Below are 17,168 nucleotides of genomic sequence, written 5' to 3'. Positions count from 1 at the left end.
CAGAGTTGCACTGCCTTTACTGCTTTTTAATCTTTACAAATAAAAATGCTGTGAGATGGATTCCCCACCCCACCCACCTGCCCGAGTCTGCACGACCACACTCAGTCGGGTCCTCTCCAAGGCATTCAAGCTGCGCCGGCAGCCGGGAGGCGTGAACAATGAACTTCTCTCTGCACACACACCCTCTCCCCTAAATGGGAAGTTCTGAACTAGCCCGGGGGCCAGTTCCGCGATTTCCCCGGCAAGTCGGTCGCGCTCGGCACGTGAGGGCCGGGCGAGCATCCCGGGCCGCACCCCTCGCTTCTCCGGGCGGGCAGTTACCTCCTTCCTCCGGCTCGGCGCCCCGGGGCGGGTGATCAGGGCCGTCTCCTCGCACACCACGGCCACGTCCTCCACGAACACGCAGTCTGGGAGGCTCTCGTCGGCGGGCAGCTGCACCACCTGCAGCCCCAGCTTACTGCCCAGCACGCCCACGTAGAGCTGGTGCTGCCGCTCAGCGCGGGCGAAATCCACCTCGTCGCCCTTGGTGCGCCTCAGCGCCTGCTGGGCGAGGGACTCGGGCAGCGCCCGTACCACGACATGGGTGGCCCGGCCAAAGGCGGCTGGGTGGCCGAGGGATGCCATGGCTCGGGGTGGCGGCGCGGGGCGCGGCGGTAGGGTCTTGTGCGGGCAGCGCTCACCGAGTCTGCGAGCGCCCGGCGGCTCCCCTTGGCAGCCGGCGAATGTGGTGCAGCGGGAGCCCGGCTCGCGCCCGGAGCCCTGCCCGCGCGACTGAGCATGCCCAGAGCTCCGGGCGCCTGCCCGCGCGCAACCCGCGCGCCCACTCGGCGCTCTCGGGTTTGCAGGCGGCCCAGGCGGGAGTTGTAGTGGACCGTCGCGCGAAGACCGTCGCACGAAGTCGGGGTGAAGGCGGCGGCCGAGGAAGCGGGGAGCTCGAGAGGTGTGCGCTGGTGGCTGGCTGGGGGGCGAACCTCGGCCAAAAGGCGCGGTACCGGAACCTGACATTACCTGTATTTCGCCGCAGGTGCACCCCTCACATTTGGAGAGCGGCTGTGGTCTGCGCAGAGAGACTGGAAGGGGTTTCTTGGTGGTCGGGAAGCCAAGGATGGGATGATTCCTTTCTGGATAGATACTTTGACTTCTCTCCCTATTCTGCTTTCCTAGGTTCCCCAGCATGTGGTACTGCCCCCAACCCCAACCTCCCCCTCCAGTTCCCAGGATGAGAATCTGTCTTTGTACCCAAGTCCATGTTACCCTGGGGCTTGTCAGATGGCCCGGTGGTAAAGAATCCACCTGCCAATGCAGCAGACACGGGTTTGATCTCTAGGTCTGGAAGATCCCCTGGATAATGGCAACCCACTCAAGTATTCTACACACTCCGTTATTCTTGTCCTGATAATCCCATGGACAGAGGAGCCTGGTAGACTACAGTCCTTGGGGTCCCAAAGAGTTAGACACGACTGAGCACACGTGCATGCCATGTTACCTTGACTTTCTCTGCAAATGACCCCCTCACCCCTCGCCAGACTCGAGATTGTGAAAAGGATCTTATTCCTTCCTGTCTGCAGGGACAAGAAACGCAGAGAGAAATAGACATACAGAAACTCACAGTGTTTCAAGGACAATCAGTTCTTATGAACAGAGTGGGTGCGCGCCTGCTCAGTTCCATCAGTCCTGTCCAACTCTTTGGACCCCAAGAACTGTAGCCCACCAAACTCCTCTGTCCATGGGATTCTCCAGGCAAGAATACTGGAGTGGGCTGCCATGATCTTCTCCAGGCGATCTTCCCAACACAGAGATTGAACCAGGGTCTCCTGAGTCTCCTGCATTACAGGCGGATTCTTTACAGAGTCATGGGGAAAGTGTTATGAACACTGTGATTATGTGTGATTCTGGAGTTTTTGCCTCCAGAAAGTGAAAGTTTGCCTCCAGAATAGGGAGTAAAAAACCAAGTGTGTTTTCATCAGCCATAGAGGAGTGCTCACCTTGAGCAGTTTCAGATGTGGAGCATCACAACTCTTTTGATGTCTTTGGGAAAGAGGGTTTCCAAATTCCTCCCTTGCCTTCCCCTCAGGCCTGTTCAGACTCTGAAGTTCTCATATTTATTAAACGTTTCTTTTCTCATGCCCCTCGGGAGTTCCTTTTCCTTCATAATGGTACTAGGCTTCTATTTTCCATCTCACGCATTACAGATAAAATAATCCATGGGTTCTGCTCTTTTTGAGGGGAAGATCCGCTTCAGCTTGTGACTCCAAAATCATCTCAGGTAATAATCTTCTTTCCTCAAATTCTGTAGCACATTTCTAATTTAAAGATTAATTAATCATAGAACATTAGATTTGAATGGGATCTTAGAATCACTTTCATTTAACTCCCTACCCAATGTTCTGGAATTCCAGCTAAAACATCTATGACAGTCACCAATTCTTTACTTGAACATTCTAACTCACTCACAAAGTGTATTCTACTTTCAGAGTTATCACAAGTAAAAAATTTTCATTTGGGGCTTATATACCCTTGGTCCCAGTTCTGCCTTCTGCCATTACCTAACACGCTAGTGTTCTTTCACAAGGCAGCATTCACATATCCGAAGACAGTTCTGCTCTCCTTGCTACCTGACACCCCCTCCCACTCACTGTCCTAACCCACTCCGGGCCTTGAGGCTAACCCACCAAAAAAGAACTAGTGATTGGTTTCTAAATCTCTTCAATATTCTAAATCTCTTCAATATTTTGGTTCATACCAGTTTGCCAGTATCCCTTTTAAATCATAGTATCTAGAATAGAAACAATTCTTCCTGTGTGGCCTGACTCTCACAGACTATAGTAGGACCCTTATTCCAGGTGCTAGGCTACTATTAACACTGCCTAAGCCCCTGGAGGAAGCAATGGCAACCCACTCCAGTATTCTTGCCTGGGAAGTCCCATGGACAGAGGACCTGGTGGGTCCATGGGGTTGCAGAGTCAGACACAACTTAGCAACTAAGCATGCAAACATGCATTGTAGGTTTCAAGGAGAGATCTAGCTAAGGATCCTGAAACAGTTGTCTCGGTTAAGCACAGAGGAGATGTGATCTGCCTTCTCTCCTCTCTCTTTCTCAAGGATGACTTGAACTTACCCAGATGACATGGCATTTCTCAGCTCTGAAAGTGACTGGTTTTAAGTGAAGGACAGCTCTGACCCTGATGCTGGGAAGTGGGACCAAAAGTAACATAACAAACCTTTGAGACCTACTGGGTTCTACTTCTGAGGCAAAACTCTCAGGGGACCCATGCTGTTGGCACCAAATTAGTGTCCAGAAATTACTTGATGGTGTCCTCAGCTGGGGATTCCCACCAGTGCTACCGGTGAAAGTTACCTCATGTGCTGAGCTTGCCCAGGCTAAAATATGGGACTTTGTTCCCCTCTTTACTTAACATTGAGGTTTCATCTACCTCCATTGGTCCCCACCTAGCAAGCTTAATTCATGCCCATGCCTTGTTAAAGCCTGAGTACTTTGCCACCAAGTGCCTTGAGCCTAATTATAAACAAAGTCCCATGTATCCACTCGGGGCTCATGTCAACCCAGCAGCCAGTTAAAACCTGAAAGATTTTTCCTATAAATTGACATTAGCCACATGTTCCATACTGAAATTGGGCCTTTTTTTTTTTTAATTTAATTTTGCAGTTACCCCCAGTAAATGTTATCTGCTTCATTCCAACTTGCCTCATTTTGATTCTGTCATCCTGTGCATTATTTATTACCTCTAGTTTTGTGTCATCTGAAATTTGATAAGCATGCCTTCTGTCTCTTCTAAGCAGTTGTCAAAAAGTGTTAGAATGTGTATGTTGGTGAAAAGAATAATAAAGACAAACTCCAGTAAATTACATTTACATGCCTTCCTGCTTGAGTGATGAAAGACTATTTTTGGGAACATGGACTTTATTGAGTCTAATACATATATAAATTCATTTTTCTCACAGACATTTATTGAGCATTCTCAAGGCACACCACCATGTTATGTACTTCAGAGACATACAGGAAGCTTTAAAACATGATCCTTGACCTTGAAGAGATTACTGGGAAAACAAGACATCCAAAATTAGAGCTATGCTAAGAGCACATGAGAGATACAATCAACAAAGTGGTATAGGAAGTTAAGCGAAAAAGAAAGCACTGTAGCTAGTGGGAGTGAAAGAGAGCTGCTTGAAGATGAGTGGACTTGGTTTAGGCCTCGAATAATTTTTAGGATGTGACTATTTGGAAGAATAGAATAAGAATCCCAAGGAAAAGTATGTGCAAAAGCCAAATGCACGTTCAAGGAACAACAGATCAGCTCAAATCAGGTATGCATTGGAAAAGATAACTCTAGCTGCTGTAACAAAATGACCCCAACACATATGGTGGAACCAAGTTGATGGTGTATCTCTTGTTCACTTAAAAGCTAACACAGATGTTCTTGATTGGTTCCTGACTCTTCTCCAAACAACATGCAGGGGTCTGGGCTTCTTCCATTTTGTGGCTCCAACACTTTCAAATATGGCATCCAAGTTCACCATGCTCACCTTCTTCAAGCTGAAAGAAAATTATAACATGCAGTATCAGATGTAAGAGGCTTGATGGGCCAGGCCAGGAAGTGATATACATCACCTCTGCTCACTCTCCTCTGGCTGGAACTCAATCATACAGCTACAGTAACCAAAGGGAAGAGCTGGGGAATAGTCTTCTATGAGCCCAGAAAGGAGAGGAAACAGGTTGGGGAAACAGCTAGCTGGTTTGTGCCCCAGAGTACAATGGAGAAAATGGAGAATAAAGGTAGAAAGGTTTAAGCTTTCATCGCTTGAGCAGTGGAGAGACATATGGTGTGGAGACTGAGTGTAGCTTCTGAAGCCAAACTTTGTGGGTGGAAGCTTGGCTCTGCTATTTTCTTGTTGTATGCTCTTAGTTGTGTTACTTAAAAACTCTTTGCCTCCTTTTCTTCCTCATATATGAAACTGGAAACAATGAACCCATTATCATAGGATTATTAGGAAGGTTAAAATTAATAATACAAATGTCTTAGTAAAGTGCCAGAAATGGTATCTAGCACCCAGTAGGTGTTCCTTAAATATTATCCATTAACAGATTTGGGGGAGTTTGTTATTGTTTTGGGTTTTTTTAATTTTATTGTATTATAGTTGATTTACAATGTTGTGTTGGTTTTAGAAGTGTAGCAAAGTGATTCAGCTATACATATACATATATTCATCATTTTTCAGATACTTTTCTCATATAGATTGTCATGGAATATTGAGTAGGGGTCTCTGTGCTACACAGTAACACTGACAGGTTTTGAACAGAAGGCTTTGAACATGATTTCCTACCAATGGCCAAACCACATACTCACATCCCTTGAATTATCAGAGTCATATAGCTATCCTAATGCCTTCCAGCAGAACCCTTGACCTTCCTAGACTGATAGACCAAATCTCACTCACAAGTGTAATCATAGATTCAATACACATTTTGGAATCTTTGCCACATACCAGGTACAGGAGATGTAATTGTGAATTACATTATGGAGCTTATGGTCAAATTGCTCCTTTTTCTCTTCCACAAATTTCAAGATCTTTGTAACTAATTCCCTGTTTAAATTCTATTTGGAATACCTAGAACTGTTTGTATGCTCCTGGCTGGACACTAACTGATACAGAGGCAATTTTTCTTCTCCATTGATAATATATCAAGATCTACATTTGAAGTCAAATTTAGATAGCAGTTATTTCAGGATTAAAATAGACATTCATGCCTTACTCCTATTACTCCATTTTCAGCAGATATAATATTTGTTTTCATTGGGGCATGGGTGTTTGAGGATAGGGGTTGGAATCCTTAAAGAGAATGAAGGCTCAGTGGTGTCCTCATCTTCCCCAATACTGAAAATACTAGATCAAGTAAATACCGTAAGTCTGCATTCTGACACTAAGTCCTGAGTGTTTCCAGATAAGAATCATTAAGTTTGACGCAAAGAGTTTTACTGTGGCGGAAACTGACTGCTGCAGATTTCCTTTGATGTACAATGTAAGTTATGTTTGTTCCAACGGCCAGGCAGCATTTTATAGACAGGGAGGTGGTTCCAGGGTTCTGGTTCCTAAAGTCAGGATTTGTAGCCCCTAATCTTGGCTTCTTCAACTTTCATCTGGGAATTCATTCTTTAAACAAATATTTACCAGACACGTACAATGTGTATGGAAGAGAAATAAAAGCAGTGAATAAGGCATAATAAATCTGACTTTGACTCCTGACACTCCTGCATCTTAGTTGTGTAATCTTGGTGTGCCCAAGACCCAGGCTTCACTATTTTCTGTCTTGCTCTAAACCAAGGGGACTGCCCTTCATGGACCATATCATCTGGTATCCCATTATTGTTGGCTTTGGCCAATGGGGAGCTCTTACAGGAGATGGGAGGACAAGAGGAAACAGAAATCAACATATTTCTTCCTCTTACTCCCTTCCTGCTTTTCATGGTTCTAACAACAACCCTTTTATAACCATAACTTCTGTCTGGTGGTCCCTCATTTTGGTGATTCTAGCTCCTGGCTGGGATCTTATAACATCATGTAACTACTTACATGAAGGTAGTAAACAGCACATTTTAAAGTTCTCTTTTAAGTATACAACATTATGAATATTAAAGAAAAAGAGGATGCGAAGAAAAGGCAATTTAGCATTTTCAGAAAGCATTTGGCAATATTCGATGCATGAGGCTGTGCTTGGGGCTATCCACCCTCTCCAATTTCTCAAAGTATTTTTTGGCACTGTGAATGTTGATCAGTGTAGTTGCAGAAGGGATCAAGGGACCAACATAGCCATGACATAATGTTTGATGTAGGAATATTGATGAAAGCAGCGAAGGGAGAATTCCTAATTTCTATGCTTTGGAAAGAAGTAGCCAGTTGACTCCAACTCAGCTTGAACCAGAGAAGGCAACAGCACCCCACTCCAGTACTCTTGCCTGGAAAATCCCATGGATGGAGGAGTCTGGTAGGCTGCAGTCCATGGGGTCGCTAGGAGTCGGACACGGCTGAGCAACTTCACTTTCACTTTTCACTTTCCTGCATTGGAGAAGGAAATGGCAACCCACTCCAGTGTTCTTGCCTGGAGAATCCCAGGGACGGAGGAGCCTGGTGGGCTGCTGTCTATGGGGTCACACAGAGTCGGACACGACTGAAGTGACTTAGCAGCAGCAGCTTGAACCATTTTGTGATGTTTTTTGAATTATCTATATCTAAGGGTGGTAATGGCTTCCTGTTTTTGCTAGCCTCTGGGTGCCTCAACATTCCTTATTCATTCTCTTTTACTCTGCCTATACCTCTAAAAACATTTCCTTTTTAAAAGAAATCCTACTAAACATCCTCTTCAAAAATTGTCAGCTGAGCATGCTGTTTGTTTTTGACCAGGGACCTCATTTGGGTGAGTCACTTGAGTTTATGTATAAAGTGGCTGCTCTGAAGCTGAAATGTGACAGCATGTACAAAAGGATCTTAGCATTGTACCTGGCACCGAGAAATAATTAATGATAACCACTAGTATTAGTAGCTATTGCACTTTTGTGCCAGACACAATAATGAATACCAAAGTTTCCATCTACCTCTGTGTAAAATGCCCATTTCTACCACTCAACATATCCAAGTTCTCCAAACGAGTTAATACAGTACCTATCTCAGTAACAGGGCACATGGTAAGCACTAAGTACTCTTGGCTCTTCAAAGCTCACCCCCTTCCACACGAGCAACATTTCCCTTTTCTGAACTTCCATAACTCTTTCTATATTCTTCTTTTTATGTTGCTTATTACTTTCTCTTAGCAGTGTAATAACCCACTGATGCCAGAATCATCTACTTCATTATAACCATTTCAAGGGCTAAGGAGATCAGCAAAGTATCCTGAAGTGTGCAAAGTACTACATAAATGTACTGAGTGTGAATCACAAGTTTCTCATATGTTATGATGATATGTATAGATTAGTGTGACCCTGCCACTTAATAATTTTTTCAGTTTATCAGAGTTTTTTGCAATATTATCTTTCCAGAAATATTTTTCATAATTATTCCAAACTTAGATTTGTGGGGAAGAAATAGATTTGGGGTTTCTCTCGTGGCTCAGACCATAAAGAATCTGCCCGCAACGCAGGAGACCCGGGTTTAAACCTGGATTGGGAAGATCCCCTAGAGAGGGGAGTGGCAACCTACTCCATTATTTTTGCCTGGAGAACTCCATGGACAGAGAAACATGGTGGGCTACAGTCTATGGGGTCACAAAGAGTCAGACATGACTGAATGACTAACACTTTCACTTCATTTCTAAATACATGTTTGTGGAAAAGAAATAGATTAGGCTCTGATAAGCCCCCTTCATTTCCTTATGAAATCAAATTGCCTCATTTCCTTATGAAGAGCAATGTCCTGTGTGCTTTCTCCATATCAACCTAAAATTGTTTGAATGTAGGATTAGATCACGTATGTCCTGGGAATTCTCCTTCCAGTTTTCCTCTTTTGCATCAGTGATACTGCTCTCTGCTGGCTTCTTTTCTCTAGTGCTCTGTCTCTCTATCTCTGTCTCCATCTGCTTCTGTTTCATTGCTTTTAAATGTTGACTAAGTCTCTAGTTTCAGTCTCCTTTCCTCTTCTTCCAGCTTTAAATGCTCCCTCCTCTGGAAAGACTAATCTAGGTCCATGACTTCAAATGTCACCTCAATTTCATCAGTGCCTAAACTGTCACTGCTGGTTCCACACTCTCTCCTGAGCTTCAGAGCTGCCTGGAAGTCATCCCTCTTTTTCAGTTCAGTTCAGTACAGTTGCTCAGTCATGTCCGACTCTTTGGTACCTCATGGACTGCAACACTCCAGGCCTCCCTGTCCATCAGCAACTCCTGGAGTTTACTCAAACTCATGTCCAGTGAGTCGGTGATGCCATCCAACCATCTCATCCTCTGTTGTCTCCTTCTACTCCCACCTTCAATCTTTCCGAGCATCAGAGTCTTTTCTAATGAGTCAGTTCTTTGCATCAGGTGACCAAAGTATTGGAGTTTCGGCTTCAACATCAGTCCTTCCAATGAATGTTCAGGACTGATTTCCTTTAGGATGGACTGGTTGGATCTCCTTGCTGTCCGAGGGATCTCAAGAATCTGCTCCAACACCTTAGTTCAAAAGCATCAATTCTTCTGTGCTCAGCTTTCTTTACACTCCACCTCTCACATCCACACATGACTACTGGAAAAACCATAGCTTTGACTAGACGGACCTTTGTTGGCAAAGTAATGTCTCTGCTTTTTAATATGCTGTCAAGGTTGTTCATAATGTTTCTTGAAAGCAGCAAGTGTCTTTTAATTTCATGGCTGCAGTCACCAACTGCAGAGATTTTTGAGTCCCCAGAATAAAGTCTCTCACTGTTTCCATTGTTTCCCCATCTATTTGCCCTGAAGTGATGGGACCAGATCTTAGGTTTCTATGATCTTAGGTTTCTGAATGTTGAGTTTTAAACCAACTTTTTCACTCTCCTCTTTCACTTTCATCAAGAATCTCTTTAGTTCTTCTTTGCTTTCTGCCATAAGGGTGGTGTCATCTGCATATCTGAGGTTATTGATACTTCTCCTGGCAATCTTGATTCCAGCTTGTGCTTCATCCAGTCCAGCATTTCTCATGATGTTTTCTGCATATAAGTTAAATAAGCAGGGTGACAATATACAGCCTTGATATACTCCTTTCCGATTTGGAACCAGTCTGTTGTTCCATGTCCAGTTGTAACTATTGCTTCTTGACCTGCATACAGATTTCTCAGGAGACAGGTCAGGTGGTCTGGTATTCACATCTCTTTCAGAATTTTTCACACTTTGTTGTGATCCACACAGTCAAAGACTTTGGCATAGTCAGTAAAGCAGAAATAGATGTTTTTCTGGAACTCTCTTGCTTTTTTGACGATCCAAAGGATGTTGACAATTTGATCTCTGGTTCCTCTGACTTTTCTAAATCAGCCTTGAACATCTGGAAGTTCATGGTTCATGTACTGTTGAAGCCTAGCTTGGAGAATCTTGAGCATTACTTTACTAGCATGTGAGATGAGTGCAATTGTGTGGTAGTTTGAGCATTCTTTGGGATTGCCTTTCTTTGTTATTGGAATGAAAACTGACCTTTTCCAGTCCTCTGGCTTCTGTTGAGTTTTCCAAATTTGCTGGCATATTGAGTACAGCACTTTCACAGCATCATCTTTCAGGATTTGAAATCGCTCAACTGGAATTCCATCACCTCCACTAGCTTTGTTTATAGTGATGCTTCCTAAGGCCCACTTGACTTCACATTCCAGGATGTCTGGCTCTAGGTGAGTGATCACATCATGATGATTATCTGGGTTGTGAAGATCTTTTTTGTATAGTTCTTCTGTGTATTCTTGCCACCTATTCTTAATATCTTCTGCTTCTGTTAGTTCCATACAATTTCTGTCCTTTATTGAGCCCATCTTTGCATGAAATGTTCACTTGGCATCTCTAATTTTCTTGAAGCAATCTCTAGTCTTTCCCATTCTACTGTTTTCCTCTATTTCTTTGCACTGATCACTGAGGAAGGCTTTCTTATCTCTCCTTGCTATTCTTTGGAACTCTGCATTCAAACAGGTATATCTTTCCTTTTCTCCTTTGCCTTTTGCTTCTCTTGTTTTCACAGCTATTTGTACGGCCTCCTCAGACAATCATTTTGCCTTTTTGCATTTCTTTTTCTTAGGGGTGGTCTTGACCCTGTCTCCTTACAACATCATGAACCTCTGTCCATATTCATCAGGCACTCTGTCTATCAGATCTAGTCCCTTAAATCTATTTCTCACTTCCACTGTATAATCATAAGGGATTTGATTTAGGTCATACTTGAAAAGGAAAGATATTCTCATTTGAATGCAGAGTTCCAAAGAATAGCCTGGAGAGATAAGAAAGCCTTCCTCAGCGATCAATGCAAAGAAATAGAGGAAAACAACAGAATGGGAAAGACTAGAGACTGCTTCAAGAAAATTAGAGATACCAAGGGAACATTTCATGCAAAGATGGGTTCGATAAAGGACAGAAATGGTATAGACCTAACAGAAGCAGAAGATACTAAGACAAGGTGGCAAGAATACACAGAAGAACTGTACAAAAAAGATCTTCACCACCCAGATTATCACAGTGGTGTGATCACTGACCTAGAGCCAGACATCCTGGAATGTGAAGTCAAGTGGGCCTTAAAAAGCATCACTACAAACAAAGCTAGTGGATGTGATGGAATTCCAGTTGAGCTATTTCAAATCCTGAAAGATGATGTTGTGAAAGTGCTACACTCAATATGCCAGCAAATTTGGAAAACTCAGCAGTGGCTACAGGACTGGAAAAGGTCCGTTTTCATTCCAGTCCCTAAGAAAGGCAATCCCAAAGAATGCTCAAACTACCGCACAATTGCACTCATCTCACATGCTAGTAAAGTAATGCTCAAGATTCTGCAAGCCAGGCTTCAGCAATACGTGAACTGTGAACTTCCAGATGTTCAAACTGGTTTTAGAAAAGGCCGAGGAACCAGAGATCAAATTGCCAACATCCGCTGGATCATCGAAAAAGCAAGAGAGTTCCAGAAAAACATCTATTTCTGCTCTATTGACTATGCCAAAGCCTTTGACTGTGTGGATCACAAGAAACTGTGGAAAATTCTGAAAGAGATGGGAATACCAGACCATCTGACCTGCCTCTTGAGAAACCTGTATTCAGGTCAGGAAGCAACAGTTAGAACTGGACATGGAACAACAGACTGGTTCTAAATAGGAAAAGGAGTGTGTCAAGGCTGTATATTGTCACCCTGCTTATTTAACGTATATGCAAAGTACATCATGAGAAACGCTGGTCTGGAAGAAGCACAAGCTGGAATCAAGATTGCCAGGAGAAATATCAATAACTTCAGATATGCAGATGACACCACCCTTATGGCAGAGAGTGAAGAGGAACTAAAAAGCCTCTTGATGAAAGTGAAAGAGGAGAGTGAAAAAGTTGGCTTAAAGCTTAACATTCAGAAAACTAAGATCATGGCATCTGGTCCCATCACCTCATGGGAAATAGATGGGGAGACAGTGGAAACAGTGTCAGACTTTATTTTTTGGGCTCCCACATCACTGCAGATGGTGATTGCAGCCATGAAATTAAAAGACGCTTACTCCCTAGAAGGAAAGTTATGACCAACCTAGACAGCATATTAAAAAGCAGAGACATTACTTTACCAACAAAGGTCCGTCTAGTCAAGGGTATGGTTTTTCCAGTGGTCATGTGTGGATGTGAGAGTTGGACTGTGAAGAAAGCTGAGCACAGAAGAACTAATGCTTTTGAACTATGGTGTTGGAGGACTCTTGAGAGTCCCTTGGACTGCAAGGAGATCCAACCAGATCCTTCCGATCCAACTGAAGGAGATCAGTCCTGGGTGTTCATTGGAAGGATGCCGGGAGCCCTTATGGGGGGTCCCGCCTGTGACGAGGTCATAAAGAAAATACCGGGCAGGCAAGGCCGTCCGGGACCCCATCCATGACGAGGTCACGAGGAAAAAACCTGACAGGCAAGGCCGTCTAGGATAAGGGACCCTCCAGGTTGGCCTCGGCCTCTACCCCACCCTGTATCCTCCCCCCTTTTCTGCTGTTGTTCTTGTTTGCCCTGTTGCAGATTCTTGTGTTGCCTGCCGAGAGCTCTCCTGCTCCTCTTTCACTGAATGAGGACCAACTTAAAACCCTAATTAATAAATCTCCTGGACGCTGGTACCCTATGAAGGGGCCAGGGATGAAGGAAATGCTTCCATTCAAACATTTTGCTGGCATTCTCGCTTGTTTGATAAATGTGTGATCTCATTGCACAAAATGCTCTTGATTGTTCTAAACATCCTAAACACAGTACGCTAACAAAAGAAACTATTAAGCATAGGCCCCTCCGCGGGGTGAGAAAAGCTCCACATATAATAGTCACAAATGTGCCCAATAGAAAATACTTTAGATAGAGATTAGCTGGCGACTTCTTGCAGGTAGTTAACTTTTAGACTAACAGCCTGTTTTGTGCCATATCTGCTGTTTTTGCAGTCCTTCGCATTTCTGTTCTGTAAAAATGTAATCCTATCTAGTTCCCATGGAGATGACGCTTATTAGAAAGAAAATAGATTAATTATAAGAAAAACAGGGTCGGCTACTGAAGTTGCTTAAGTCACACAGGTGCAAGCCATAAAATGTTAGCAGGCCTGAAGGCCAAATGATAAGAAAGACTCTTGTGAACGAAAGTATGTGGGTGACACCCAGTTTCTGTTGAAGGTCAAGTTGCTGTAATGTTTTGAGATGACCTATGTGTAAGCAATATACACTTCCCCCAAAGATGTTGTTAAGGGTATAAAGGAGCCGTGCAAAAATAAACTTCAGACTTAGCCCCGAGCTTTGTCTCACTGTCTCTCTCATTCGCCGACGCCGTTCATCCTGAGGGTTCCCCTGGATCCTGCTGGGGCTGGACCCCACCAGAAGGACTGATGCTGAAGCTGAAACTCCAGTACTTTGGCCACCTCATGCGAAGAGTTGACTCATTGGAAAAGACCCTGATGCTGGGAGGGATTGGGGGCAGGAGGAGAAGGGGGAGACAGAGGATGAGATGGCTGGATGGCATCACCGACTCTATGGGCATGAATTTGAGTAAACTCCAGGAGTTGGTTTTGGACAGGGAGGCCTGGCATGCTTCGATTCATGGGGTCGCAAAGAGTTGGACATGACTGAGTGACTGAACTGAACTGAACTGAATGGTCTAGTGGTTTTCCCTACTTTCTTCAATTTAAGTCTGAATTTGGCAATAAGGAGTTCATGATCTGAGCCACAGTCAGCTCCCGGGCTTGTTTTTGCTGACTGTATAGAGCTTCTCCATCTTTGGCTGCAAAGAATATAATCAGTCTGATTTCGGTGTTTACCATCTGGTGATGTTCATGTGTAGAGTCATCTCTTGTGTTGTTGGAAGAGGGTGTTTGTGCTTTAACCAGTGCATTCTCTTGGCAAAACTCTGTTAGCCTTTGCCCTGCTTCGTTCTGTACTCCAAGGCCAAATTTGCCTGTTATTCCAGGTATTTCTTGACTTCCTACTTTTGCATTCCAGTCCCCTATAATGAAAAGGAAATCTTTTTGGGGTGTTAATTCTAGAAGGTCTTGTAGGTCTTCATTAGAACCATTCAACTTCAGCTTCTTCAGCATTATTGGTCAGGACATAGACTTGGATTACTGTGATATTGAATGGTTTGCCTTGGAAACAAACAGAGATCATTCTGTTGTTTTTGGGATCACATCCAAGTACCGCATTTCAGACTCTTTTGTTGACTATGATGGCTACTCCATTTCTTCTAAGGGATTCTTCCCCACGGTAGTAGATATAATGATCATCTGAGTTAAATTCACCATTCCAATCCATTTTAGTTCTTTGATTCCTAAAATGTCACTCTTGCCATCTCCTGTTTGACCACTTTCAATTTGCCTTGATTCATGGACCTAACATTCCTGGTTCCTATGCAGTATTGTTCTTTACAGCATCAGACTTTACTTCCATCACCAGTCACATCCAGAACTGGATGTTATTTTTGCTTTAGCTTATCTCTTCATTCTTTCTGGAGTTATTTCTCCACTGATCCCCAGTAGCATATTTGTAGTCTCACCTTAACTCCAATGTTTTTAGTCCTACCTTAACTCCAACGTCAACATGCCCAGAACTGAGTTTATTGTGTTCTGTCCAGACTGCTCCTTTTCCCCTTCTATTCTCTTTTCCCTCCACACAAATTGTTGCTCAAGCCAGTAATCTGAAGTTCACTGTTCATGTACTGTTGAAGCCTGGCTTGGAGAACTTTGAGCATTATTTTGCTAGCATGTGAGATGAGTGCAATTGTACAGTAGTTTGAGCATTTTTTGGCATTGCCTTTCTTTGGGATTGCAATGAAAACTGACCTTTTCCAGGTCTGAGGCTTATCCTTAGCTTCACTTTCTTCTTTGTCTCCAAATTGAATCAATCAAGTCTGAGAGATCAGTCTCCTAAAGATGGGTCAAATCCATCCATGTCTCTCCATTCACTCTGCCACCACCAAGTCCAGAATATAATCATTGGTCTCCTGGTTTCTCACACAGCCCTCCTATCCAGAGTGGTCTTTCTAAACTACAAATCTGACTATGCCACTCTCTTGCCTAAATCCTCCATTGGCTCCCTAGTACCCTCAGAATGAAGTCCAAATGCCTTACCGTGGGCCACAAGACCCCATTCTCATTCTGGTCACTTTCTCATTTTTCTCTTACATGGGCCTCTGGACATCATATAGTATCCCCTGGAATGTGCTTGACCCCATTCCTGCTTGAGCAACTCTTAATCCTTCTTTAAGACTCAGCAAAGGCATTACCTTCCAAGAAGCCTTCTCCCCCTCCCCTGTCTCAGTCCAGATGTGACCCACCTGTACTCTTGCTTTCACTCCTGTTATGCAATGCCATGTTACTTGCCAGTCTGAGGAGCTCTTGGCAGACACACACATCTTTTTTATTGCTGAGTCTTCAATTCAGTGGCTTAATTAAAGCAATGAATGGCATTCACCTCTCCCTACTTGTATCAGTTCACCTTTATAATAATGGGTTTCTGTTCTTACAAAATAAGATTATACCAGGAACCCTTTCAGTTTCAAGAGTCTCTGATTCTATCGCTCCAATGCCTGTTAATTGCCTCAGGGTAGTAGAGAGCTTGTGGTCTGGGTTTGAATCCTGGCTCTGTCACAGCTGTGTGATCTTGCACAATTTGCTTAACCTTTCTGAGCCTCAGAGCCTCATATGTAAAACAGGAATAGTAATACCAATCCAGGATTGCTATGAAAAGAATTAAATAAAATTAACTTGAATGACATGTGAAATATGTTCTCCTCCTTCTTCCCCCTGGTTAAGACAGTCAGCATACAAATAGCCCTTTTTAAAAATCCTGGCTCCACCCCTTGTGTGTGTGTGTGTGTGTGTGTGTGTGTGTGTGTGTGTTAGCCCCTCAGTCATGTCCGACTCTTTGTGATTCCATGGACTATAGCCCCACTAGGCTCCTTTGTCCATGGAATTCTCCAGGCAAGAATACTGGAATGGGTTGCCATTTCCTTCTCTGGCTCCACCCCCTTATTCCTGAACAATTCTGGTCAATCAATTTTATATACAGAGCTTTGATTTTTTTTCTTTTGAAAAAAGAAAATGACACCGACCTTATGGTGTTGTAGAGGTTAATGAGATGATCCATGTAAAGCTTTGTAGCATATAGATAGAATAAGCACTAAACAAATGTTATTGGCTTTTCTGATGATGATAAAAAAAAAAAAAAAACCAACGAGGAGAAGAAGAAGAAATATGCAAAGCCTGACAACTGTCTTTCAGTGGAAGTTACTCCTTTTTCTCCTTCCCATTTGATTCATGGTTAGGTAAATCTTTATTTTATCATTCTAAGGTCAAATTCCATTACAACCAAGTTGTTATCCAGCTTTCCCTGATGAATGGGAATCTTCTGGTATTGAATATTAGTGACAATTTAATACATTTTAAATAATTTAGGCCATTTATATTCCATTTGCTTGATAATGTACAGATACAACTCTTAGAAATATAGGCCAGGTGAAAAACAGTGTCAAATTATTTCCTATACATTATGACTTGCATAAATGGAGAGTTTGCAAGCCTCTAGTGGTTTTACGGAGAGAGCCGCACCATCCCTGTTGTCTGAATTCTTACTTCTGAGGTGGTTGCTACATATGTCCTTATTTCACCCTTAACCTATTTTCTCCTCTGAATCATCTTGTCTCAGCTCCTCCATGTCATGAATTTACTTTTCTCACTCTTCATTCCAGTTATCTAGTGCTGCATAACAAACCACCCCAAACTTAGTGACTGGAAATAGTCTTTTTATTTTGCCAATGCTTTTTAGATAAGGAATTTGGGAAGGGCTGATGCAGGTGGTTCATCTTTGATCCTTGTGGATTTCGTTGGGGTAGCCAGAGCTGGAGGGTCCAAGATGGCTCCCTCACTCACATCTCTGCTGCCCCCATGTTCCTTGGCTTCTCTCTCTCTGTGGGATGAATTTCTTTCTCCAGGACCTCCCCATGTGGCTTGGGTTACTCATAGCATGGTGGTCTCAATGTGGTCTCA

At 43.5% G+C, this 17,168-nt stretch overlaps 1 protein-coding gene and 1 long non-coding RNA gene across 14 annotated transcripts in view; both read right to left on the bottom strand.

Moving 5' to 3' along the window:
- DDAH1 (dimethylarginine dimethylaminohydrolase 1) overlaps positions 1-1,154 on the bottom strand; it is a 147,591-nt gene extending 146,437 nt beyond the window's left edge. Inside the window, exon 1 of one of the 3 annotated variants that reach the window (XM_043460790.1) lies at positions 322-1,154. In XM_043460790.1, coding sequence (XP_043316725.1) covers positions 322-1,005 — 684 coding nt within the window. In that variant the 5' untranslated portion in view covers positions 1,006-1,154. Of the gene's footprint in view, positions 1-77; positions 258-321 lie in introns of those variants that run through there. The other 2 variants (XM_043460789.1, XM_043460791.1) reach the window with 2 other exon arrangements.
- Positions 1,155-3,159: 2,005 nt separating this feature from the next.
- LOC122436750 overlaps positions 3,160-17,168 on the bottom strand; it is a 118,535-nt gene continuing 104,526 nt past the window's right edge. For 6 of the 11 annotated variants that reach the window (XR_006268103.1, XR_006268107.1, XR_006268101.1 and 3 more), the window contains one exon: positions 3,160-4,555. This is a non-coding gene — a long non-coding RNA (uncharacterized LOC122436750). The remainder of the gene's footprint in view (positions 4,556-17,168) is intronic. The other 5 variants (XR_006268108.1, XR_006268098.1, XR_006268104.1 and 2 more) reach the window with 2 other exon arrangements.

The sequence above is a fragment of the Cervus canadensis genome, chromosome 2 (genome assembly GCF_019320065.1).
Source record: "Cervus canadensis isolate Bull #8, Minnesota chromosome 2, ASM1932006v1, whole genome shotgun sequence".
NCBI classification, from domain to species: Eukaryota; Metazoa; Chordata; class Mammalia; order Artiodactyla; family Cervidae; genus Cervus; species Cervus canadensis.
Note: the sequence above shows the minus strand (reverse complement) of the source record. Positions and strands in the feature narration are given on the sequence as shown.